The sequence below is a fragment of the Carassius carassius genome, chromosome 1, assembly GCF_963082965.1.
Source record: "Carassius carassius chromosome 1, fCarCar2.1, whole genome shotgun sequence".
NCBI classification, from domain to species: Eukaryota; Metazoa; Chordata; class Actinopteri; order Cypriniformes; family Cyprinidae; genus Carassius; species Carassius carassius.
Genome location: NC_081755.1, coordinates 45889344 through 45899746, shown reverse-complemented (window position 1 = coordinate 45899746; position 10403 = coordinate 45889344). Strand labels below are relative to the sequence as shown.

Here is a 10403-nt window from a genome sequence, read left to right as displayed (position 1 = left end):
TTTTATTATCATTTTAACATGTAGATAAATTGAATACAGACCAAAGACAACCTCTTAGATTTACCCAAGACTAATTAAAATTTATGTAAACATACATCAGAGCCAGCGGCACATATCAGAAGGACTAGCCAAGGTGAGGCTGCTCTCTGCGGATACATGATTACTGCGCTCTCGCTGATAGCATGGAGCTCACCGTCTCCGAGATCGGAAAAACACATTTTTAAATAGGCGCTGTCTTTATAAATAAACCACAGATTTGATTTTTAAACAACTACATTCTCGCCTGAAATACTTTTAAAATTACATTTCATGACACAATAACAGTAATATTTTAAAAATGATCCGAATAAATTGGTTGAACTCAACCAATGCTGCATGAACTCAACCAATCAGGATGTTTAGCGGCCAAGTCCCGCCCCCGAAAGTTCCGGAACATTGAAAAAGTACCACCTCGCCAGCAGGGACTTTCTGAGGGGCATTATTTTACCGAGAACTTTATTTAGTTCCTGGTTCCTGTGGTGGAAACACACCGAGTTCCTGGGTAAAGTTCCTGCAGTGGAAACGCGGCAATAGTAAACCACACGCGTCACTCATCTGCACAATGAAACCCACAAAAACTCCAACATCACAGGAAATCTTTTCCATCTCCTGATTAAGATTAAGCTGATAAATATTAAGACTGTTTTTATTTGTAAATATTTAAGTGGACTGAACTTCTATTTAAGTTTACTGGAACAAATTAAAGATCTACAGGAAGCAAAAAAACTTTTTGCTGTAAGCTGTATTGGTGGCTATGGTATTGCTAGCAAGCATTAAAATTGTTCAGCAAAAATGTGCAAGTATAAACAAAGAAATGTTTTAAATAAACATAAAATCACGTAAAGGCCACTGAATTGGGTCACATAAAAGTAACTTTATTTTATTATGCTGAAGTTGTAAATGTTTTTTTTTTTTTTTTTTTTGAACAAACTGAGAGAAAAACATTCTACAAAATATTAAGTATTTTATCATTTGAATTTAAGCCTTTTGTTCAACACACAACACATGATTTCATTTAGGTCTTGGCTGGTTTCTTGAATAGAGCACAGTTCAGGTCACTTCTTGTTCCAGTGCTGTTCAACACATACACAGTGTCACACCAAGCACCTCTCTGACCTTTTCTCTTGACATCAATGACTTTAAACTTTTCATATGGAGGAATCAGTACCTCTTCTTCATGGGCAAGCTTAGAGTATTTTGTAATATTGGCACCTTCACAAGTGTAGATTTCAAAACAAGATACAGTTCCAAAAACCTTTGCTCCTTTATCACGATCAATGGAGGAAGAAGCAAACTGGCCAAAACGAACCTCTTTGTTCAGAACATCCTTACTAAATTCAGCTTTAGTACGACGATAAGTATAAAAGCATGCATTTTGTTCAGTTGTCTTCAGAATCTCTATTGCTTCTGTTAACAGAAAGTGAAGTGAGTACCATTTGTATGTCTGTTGTTTGTACCGTTTGTTACCGAAACGAGTGTCAGGATTAAAATGCGTATATATATTACTGTCACTGTACACATAAAGAGCGATTAAATGATTCTTTGACAGATTGGTATGGTTTTTGACAATGTGTCCAGCTTTTTCCCAAGCAATTTTAAAACCAGGTGAGTTATTCTTTTCATTATTTAGAAATACCTTCTTCACCTTTTCTGCCATTCTGTCTCTACAGTTCTCATACTGATCGTCAACTGAATCCAGTGCCATATCCAGTGGAAATATCTTCCCTTTAACAGCTGCTCTGTGATCCTGCAGTAATCATAATAATCAATCATCAGTATTCATGTCTGTAATATTCATACTAGAACACAATCTCACCTTTCCTAGAGCAGCTGAAATGAGAAGAAGAGCTTCAATGATCAGCAGCATCTTGATTCAATCAGATCCCGCAGATGATCTTGTAGATCTAGTGAAGAGCAGATGCTGAAAGACTAGAAAAACAACAGCGTTTCAATACTAAACCACTGACACTGAGTATAATAGAAAGCAATATGTACATTAATCTTTCATGCGAACACCACATTTACCTGAGAATATTGTTCTTTCTTGTTATCAGATCGTGTTTTCTTGTAGTTTTTGGTGGAGTTCAGAAGATCAGAAAAGTCAGCCGTTCAGAGGGACAACGACTCTTCAAACCAAAAGATTAGACAATTGGCTGTTTTATATCCCTGATATGTGTGTGTGTGTGTGTGTGTGTGTGTGTGTGTGTGTGTGTGTGTGTATGTTTGTGTGTGTGTGTGTAGATCATAATAACTTGTGAAGTTCTGGTGTTTGTGTGGTTTCACACTGAATAAACTCTTGACTTCCTGTTTGTCTAACATGAAGGCCAGATTTTCTCTGCCTGATCTCCTCAAAATGTGTAAAAATTCAAATTGTTGAAAGCATACAGACATTCATGTAAATATGTAAGAACTGCTTAAAATAATGACTTAAATCTGTGATGTTGACTAATGGAAGTGTAATATTACCTGAGAAATACTGTTGTCTCTTTTTTTCAGAATCTGTTGTCTTTTTTTTTCTTTTCAGGATCGCAGGAACAGTGATGAGAGAAGATCAGAAAAGTCAGTCACTCACAGCCAGATGACAACGACTCTTCAAACCATGAGATGAGGAAAGTGGCTTTTTTATATAATGCTGATAATGTGTGTTTTTTAAGAAATAATCGCTAAAGTGCATATTGTAGCAATCTGATTTCATAATAATTGCATGCATAAATTTGTATGAACTTGCTGAAGAAAATGATAACTTAAAAGCTTTTTTGTTAATCAGCATGTATTTAATTCTTATTATAAATGTTTACAACATTTATAATAAGAATTCAATGTTTCTTAAATGTTTCTACAGCTATTTCAAATTGTAATAAGGTTTTATTAAATTGCTGTTTGTTTTTGGATCAAATAAATGCAGCCTTGGTGAGCAGAAGAGGTTGAAAAAGGTTCAGAAAGGTCATTTGGTTAGTTTTTATGTAAACGCTCACACAGATTTTTAAGAAATCAAATAAATGATGTTTGTAAAACATGCAAAGGTGCAGATCTGAAAGATGTGACACTAAAATGATTAAAATAAATTGTATGTGGTAATCTATCAGCATGCATCTGTTTTCAACAGATAGCAGTGTTCAAATTAAGGTTGTTTGCTGTAGTTCCTAAAATACTTTTGATCAAGTCCAGCACATTACACAGACAAATGGCACTTCCATCGTCTTCAGAAAATGTTCAGATCTGGTCTGAATTATGTTTTGATCTGCTCTTGGCACATTGTTTGATCAGTTTTATCTTTTTGCTCTACTTACTGCACATAGTTTATGAGGGTTGAAGATTAGATCTATGAATGGTAATTTGGTGATCCAGCTCGATAATAATCTAAGCCAAATCTCAAAGTGCTGCCTAGGATTCATTATTGATGAAACTCTTTTTAATAAAGAGAAATAATGAATTTCATACAGTGGCCAATAGGTGGTGCTGTTTCAAGGTGTTACAATGACCTGGCTTCACCTGTCCACATCATCATTCATTGATTGGGTTAGAACGGCTGATTATATCACAAATCTGTAAGCAACTTTTGACTGCTATTGTCTGAAGCTGTTATTAACAATGTTGACTGTTGATACATTTCATAACATTTTACAATGGTTCTGTAAAATCTGACCACACTGTAAAGTTTCAGGAATGACAACTGCATTAAAATAAAGGAGTGAATTCCCCAAATTATGATTTTGTGTGTACATAAAACAGCCCTCTGACCGAAGAAATATTACAACATGTTCTACAATTTTAACTAAACCACCACCAACAGAGGCAACTTTTTTTATAGCAGAGGGGTTTCCAAACTCTGTCCTGCTGTGCCGATGTCCTGCAGAGTTTAGCTCCAACCCTAATTAAACACACCTGATCCAACTAATCAAGGTCTTACTTAGCATACTAAAAACTTCCAGGCAGGTATGTTTAGGAAAAGTTGAAGCTAAACTTAGGCCAACGGCCCTCCAGATCGAGTTTGAATTCATCTTGATAGCCATGCTCTGCAGAGCACTTCTCATGCAGTGTTGCCAAGTCCTCTATAATTTAAATGTCTCTGAGCTTGTTGTTTGTGAATAGCTCACAAAACTATCTAGTTTATGGACTTAACAAGTGGGCACTTGTGGTTCTGTGGAGCTCAGTTAGAGATGCTAAGAAAAGAACTTACATTTGAATAGGATGACCTTGACTCTTTGTTGGCACAAAGATGGCAGAGATACAAGAAACCACAAGTCCAGAGAATTGGAGATATGGGGACTCTGCTCTGAATCCTGCAGATTACCTAACAAAGGGAAAATCACTTGCAGATCTGGCCACTCCAAACAGATGCACCAATGGACCCCCGTTCCTCTTAATGCACTATGATCCCCGGCCAAAGAGTCCTGTTGACAGATCTCTGAAGGATGACCCAGAGTTACACAGGTCAACGTATTGATATAGATATTTAGATATAGATATTTTGTCTTCAACAGATTCGCCATTTCCCTTCTGCATTGTTATTATTGTCTTCAGCAGAATTCAGTGTCTTGTCCAGTGGAAATAATGATCAAATCAGTAGGCTATATGTTCCATTCAAAGGTCATAGAAGTGTGTGTTAGAGTATGTGAGCGGAGCGATGTGATTTTGTCTGGAGCTATGAGTGTATTTTTTGAAAGTCAGAGCGTTGAGGTTCTTCTCTGAGAACGCTCCACTACCGCTCCATCACGAGCACCAATTATGCTAACTCACACATTAAACATAATTAAAGCATGTTGTAAGTTGTACAGTTTGTTCATCTCCGCTCAAAACTAATTTGCTGCTACATTGTTGCACGTGGACGGAGCACACAAGCTTGCACATAATGTAGCCTACAGATTGTGCACATACATTCAGCAATGAAAAAAAACTGAAAAGTTACAGAATATTCTTTCTGTTTCTGAAGTGAATACCCTCAGCTTTACCATAGTAGAGAGAGTCGTTTTTGAGAGCAGTCAGTTAATCATTTAATGTGGACTTGGGCTAATTGTAGTGTTCCAAACTTCCAATATACCATGTTAAAACTATTCTTCGAGAATTATGCATGTATTTTTTGTTTAATATAATTTTTCAAGCATAGTGAAACAAGTTCATGCACAGAGCTCACTTCTAACGAGCTGATGATCAAAGAGAGAAGTGTGACATATGCAGATCAGGGGGCGCGATGACTGGAACTGAGGACAGTTGACCTAAAGGAAGTGTTATTAATAGCAATGCTGTTGTGATCATGGAAGTTTATTAAGCAATTATAATTTTGACATTTACTTTTTCATTTTAGAGGCTTAAATGTGAGGTTTAACTTTTTATTAAACTTTTTCAAAGGTTAATTTGAACATTTACATTAGATATCTCAATCTTGAATGCTATTAAACTGTTGTCAGTCAAGTTGTCATTTAAAATCCGGAAATCACTGGTAATGTTATTGTTTTAGTGATTATGCAAACAAAAAGTTATTTTAATTGTTGTTTGTTGATTTTTAAATATAAAACTCGGTTAAGTGATTTATGTGTATGCACTTTTTTAACACCTCCAGCACATTATAACAAAACCGTGATAATGCTGATAACCGTGATCATTTTGGTCACTATAATCGTGATAAGAAATTTGCATTACATCCCTAGTGGGAAGGTGTAGGCAGGTAAGCATGTCGTGCGACATACACTGTACTACACGTAGGGCAATTCTGCATATTAAACACACTACGCTAAATGAGAGTACCACCTTTTGTACGTTTTAGTTTTGTCTTCTTTTAGTTAGTGTTGTTAAGGGTGTTGTAACTAGAGATGTTCCGATACCCTTTTTCTCTTCCCAATACCGATTCCGATACCTGGGCTCAGGGTATTGGTCGATACGGAGTACTGATCCGATACCTGGGTGTGTTTCTGAAAATACAGCTGTATATACTACTAGCCCTGTGTAAATTGCTAGAATTATTTTATGGTGTGCTTCAGACTTATCCCTTAATAAAACATGAACAAATACATGGTGAACTACTGTATTTATTACAGTATTTTTATTATCTGATATGAATTTGACAGTAATATTATTTATTTTCGAAAAATAACTTCAAATGCAGCCAAAAATCTAACACCGCGGACTAAAAAAAGGTATTTTAGTTTTACAATATAACTGTATAAAAAACTGCAATAAGTCTAGGAATATAAAAAATGATATATTAATCAGTTAATCTCTTTACAACAAAACAAGTAAAAAACAAGCAAGCAACCGTCTAGGCATAATTATTATTATTAATAGAAACGTATTATTATTAGAGACATAGCTAAATCTACTGTAGGCTACAACAGTAGCTTAATTTACTCACGTTAAACCACACATTTATTTTAATGGGCTGCCATGAAGATCTTTGAGTGTCTGTGTGTATGATATGACAGTTTTCTCAAATGAAACAGTAAATTCTCATGAAGTGACGGTTTATGCGTTCGTGTCCTCATATAGTGACACACGGCAGAGACTACAAAACAGCGAGCTCCCGCACATCTGCGCCTGTCACTCACATAGATGTAGAATATGCAGGAGTAATATTTAAATAGTATTTTGCAGTTTAATATTCACAGACACTAGTATATATTCGGCTACAGTCTGAAGACCTGCGCTTTGAATAACACGGAAGCGACTGAACGCAGCTGCGGGTAACGAATATACTCGGGAGTCGGTAACTTAGGCTACTACCGGTACTACAGAGACGCCGGTATCATCACATTTTTTAATTTTCAGCACCGAATTGGTAGTGAAGTGCCAGTACTTGTGGCATAGCCCTAGTCGCCGTTTTACTTACTGTCTGGTTGGTCCAGTCTGAAATACTGATAAACAGCGGACATACTGCTAACCATTGATCTATAATATAGAAGCGACTTCACTGTCTGTTGGTAGTTTAGAACGCGATGAGCGATCCAGTCATATATAGATCAGTGCTGCTAACGCATTTCATTTCTTCTTCGCTTCTCTAATAGGGTTGCTTGTGGTAACCATAGACTGGGTGGCAACACAGCACAACTTCCTGTGTTTGCAATGCATTCTGAGCAGTGAAGAAGAACCGTGCAGTGGTTAGGCAAAGCTAGCCGTCATAACTAGGTATTGTTTAAGAAAATGGTATCGGATCGGTATATGGGTTCATGTACTCGCAGATGCCAGAATTTGTTGTGGTATCGGTGTTATTTCCGATACTAGTATCGGAATCGTAACAACTCTAGTTGTAACACCAAAGATCCTTTTCTTTCTGCAATTTTCTTTTGGTAGTTAGGTTAGGTTACAAAAACTTAACAAGCTGTAGTTTTTTTACTGTATTTCTTTTATGAGGCACCTCTTGTGCTCCCACTTCCATTTTTTTTGTGTGTGTGTTGTCTTATGTTGTTTACCATATTTTCCTGTTAATATTGTAAATACTATCACCTCACTTTCCACTGAGCACTGTGCAATAAATGGCTCTGAAGAATTTTTGGAAAGATCTTTCCCTTTATTTTGCCTGCCAGCGTTCTAGTATATGTACAGGCACATCTATACAAATGTTATTTTCCCAATCTCCCCAAGCTAAGTTAAAAAAAAAAACTTAAGGGATATAACACATTCATAAAAACAAATCTGACAGTGAGATCAATATAGAGCTGCATTAGTTTTGTTGCATTAAGTCCGTCTGACAATGCTGCAGGCTTGTGAAGATCTGTGGCTTCATGTGGGACAAACTCTTTGTTCCTCAAGATGAGTAATATGAGCTTCATGTAGGCCTAGAAGTACATTTATTTAATACTTTCTCTACTGTTTACTATTGAGAATATTCTTTTCCATTTTTCTGCTAGATAGCAACATTTATTTTTATTTTTGAATGAATGTAATAGGTCGAACACCTAAGAAGAGTTTCATCATTGTGCAGGTTTTATTGCTCATTTAAAATGTCATGGTGTTAATGAGATCGCCCACAACAAAACCACAAGCTTTACTCTTCTGCAAAATGAAAACCAGAAAAACTCCAGCCTGACAGATCTCTTCTCAATCTCCAACATGACTAAGATGGAAAATATTAAGTACAATTAATATTTAGAAAAATTAAATTAAACAAGAAACTAGAGCTGAATTAATCCTGATGAATCAAGCTCATCTGATGCAACTCTTGTGAAGGTCTTTGTGGTTTCTAGCAGGACAAACTCTGAGTTCCTGTCTGTCTGAGATGAGTAATAGGAGACTTGACTTTATACATATATTTCAAAAGCATACGTGTCACGGAGTGACTTTGTAAGGGCGGAACTAAAAGGACGGAGATTGGTTCCGCCCGGACGATAATTCCTCAAACACCGGCTACTTCCGGGAACTCCGGGGAAGGAAATCAGGGTTTCGTTGATCGCAGGTGGATGGATGAACGGGGCGATCGTGGATTGGGCAGTGGGAAGAGTAGGAGGAGTATAAAGAGGGCCTCAGAAACTGCAGAGAGAGAAGTTTATTCTAGCCGATACGGCGAGTGAGTTGGAGAGTTTGGGCGAGGGCAGCGGAAAGCAGGCGGAGAAATATTGTGGGCTGGGCGAAGACAGAGACAAGGGTTTGGCAGAAACAGAAACTAGGCTGAGTATATTGGGATGTCTATCCAACTGTGAAATGCTCTATGGACATGTGTAACGAATTTTGAGTGCTTAAGAACAGGAATACTCACCGGAAATATCGCTGAAGGAGGCCCTTTTTGGACAGGTCACGTGGCAGCAGGAGAAGTATCCAGGAGCTGGAAAGAAGAGTGAAAAGGAACCTCGTGTTAGTAATGATGTGAGTACCCTAAACCATCGTACAGCAGCATAATTATCTGGAGTGAACTATCTGTGAGCCTTTTTGTGAGTTTTTGGAATGGTAAGTGAGCGGCCCCACCGTGGAGGAGGATTGTGGGTGAGACTGGACCAGGAGCGAGAGAAGACGTTGGGGTGTTGTGGCGGCGACGTTTAAATCTGAATATTCTTTGCATCAGTGTTCTCACGATTTCCAGGATGAGTCTTTGGTCAGACGGGGGGGTTTGACCCTAAATTCACCAAGAGTGTGTGGAGTGCAGTGGGTGAGCCTTTGTCCTTTGCTGTGAGTGTATACACTTGAAAATTGCAGTGTTGTGCTGTATTTGTGTTGTCAAAAACCACCTTTCAGGCCCGACGAAATCCTGTGGAGGAAGTGAGTACTGAGGCGGGCGAAGAAAACAACATCTCTAATTAGATGCCGTCGATGACATCCTGACCCTTCTACCCCACGTAACGGAGGTGGGAAACAAATTCAAGTAAGAACAGTGTGGATATAGTGGCAAGTAATAATGGTGAGGAGTTTGCTGCTGGAGGAGGAAATCAGCTGTGCGTGCATTATTACCTGCTGTGGAGTTCTTCAAAGGTTCGCCCTGCCTAGATCTCTCACCTTGTTGGTTGGAAGAAAGGAGAGGGAAGCGTCCGACCCACCCAGTGTAGCACACCCTGGGTGAAACAACTTACCTGTGTGTGACATCAGCGGAGGCTGTGGTCGGCCCAATGCAGCTTTCGACCCGCATCTCTATCAGCAGTGGTAAACCTCAGAAAAGGAGCGCCTGACGTCTATTTCCCCAAAAGGTGTGAGTAACATCCCTTTCTGCTTCCCTGTATATTCACCGTAAGCTATTGCCTAAAGCTAAAGCCAGCAAATTGTGTTGTACACTCGCCTGTATGCCCCAGTGAAGCCCTAGTTACCTTTGATGTACTTACCTTATGCCCAAAGCTAAAGCCAGCAAATTGTGTTGTACACTCGCCTGTATGCCCCAGTGAAGCCCTAGTTACCTTTGATGTACTTACCTTATGCCCAAAGCTAAAGCCAGCATATTGTGTTGTGCATTCGCCTGTATGCCCAGAGTGTAGTCTCAGCTGCCTTTGATGTACTTCCCCTATGCCCAAAGCTAAAGCCAGCATATTGTGTTGTACATTCGCCTGTATGCCCCAGTGAAGCCTCAGTTGTCTTTCCTACAGACTTACCTGTACCCCGAGCGAAGAGCCAGTGGCCCCTCTTTCCACCGTCCATGTCCAGTCCTGTCATACATACTTGTATGTTCTTGTGTAGATCTAGCAGGTCCCTTTTGAAGTGTATACCTGCACGTCGACCCGTTACTCAGGATACAGAAACCGCGAACACCTCCCGTACACTTACCAGTACGGTTTCAGTCGGGTCCCGACAGCCATTGTGCAGCTCCACCAGCATCTGGACGACCGGGAGTCCAACCCGCTGGACCGCCTCGGAATTCGCCACGGGAAGCAGCAGGTATCCACCGTGTATTCAAACTCTAAATACTTACCACTTGTATCTGATACATCCAGGAAACGAGAGGGCCCTGGGCAGCT

At 38.9% G+C, this 10403-nt stretch overlaps 1 protein-coding gene across 1 annotated transcript; it reads right to left on the bottom strand.

Moving 5' to 3' along the window:
- Positions 1-1054: 1054 nt before the first annotated feature.
- Positions 1055-1966, bottom strand: LOC132130028 (NAD(P)(+)--arginine ADP-ribosyltransferase 1-like). Its single transcript, XM_059541655.1, has 2 exons — positions 1856-1966; positions 1055-1786 (listed from the first exon to the last, which is right to left on the bottom strand). The coding sequence occupies exons 1-2, from the start codon at positions 1904-1906 to the stop codon at positions 1055-1057; spliced, it is 783 nt and encodes a 260-aa protein (XP_059397638.1). The 5' UTR covers positions 1907-1966.
- Between the last annotated feature and the right edge of the window lie 8437 nt (positions 1967-10403).

Excerpts from the sequence above, each read along its gene's own strand:
- LOC132130028 (XM_059541655.1), bottom strand. The coding sequence starts at position 1,906 with ATGCTGCTGATCATTGAAGCTCTTCTTCTCATTTCAGCTGCTCTAGGA. Across the intron at positions 1,787-1,855 it reads TTTCAGCTGCTCTAGGAAAG|GATCACAGAGCAGCTGTTAA; the intron begins GTGAGATTGTGT and ends TGATTACTGCAG.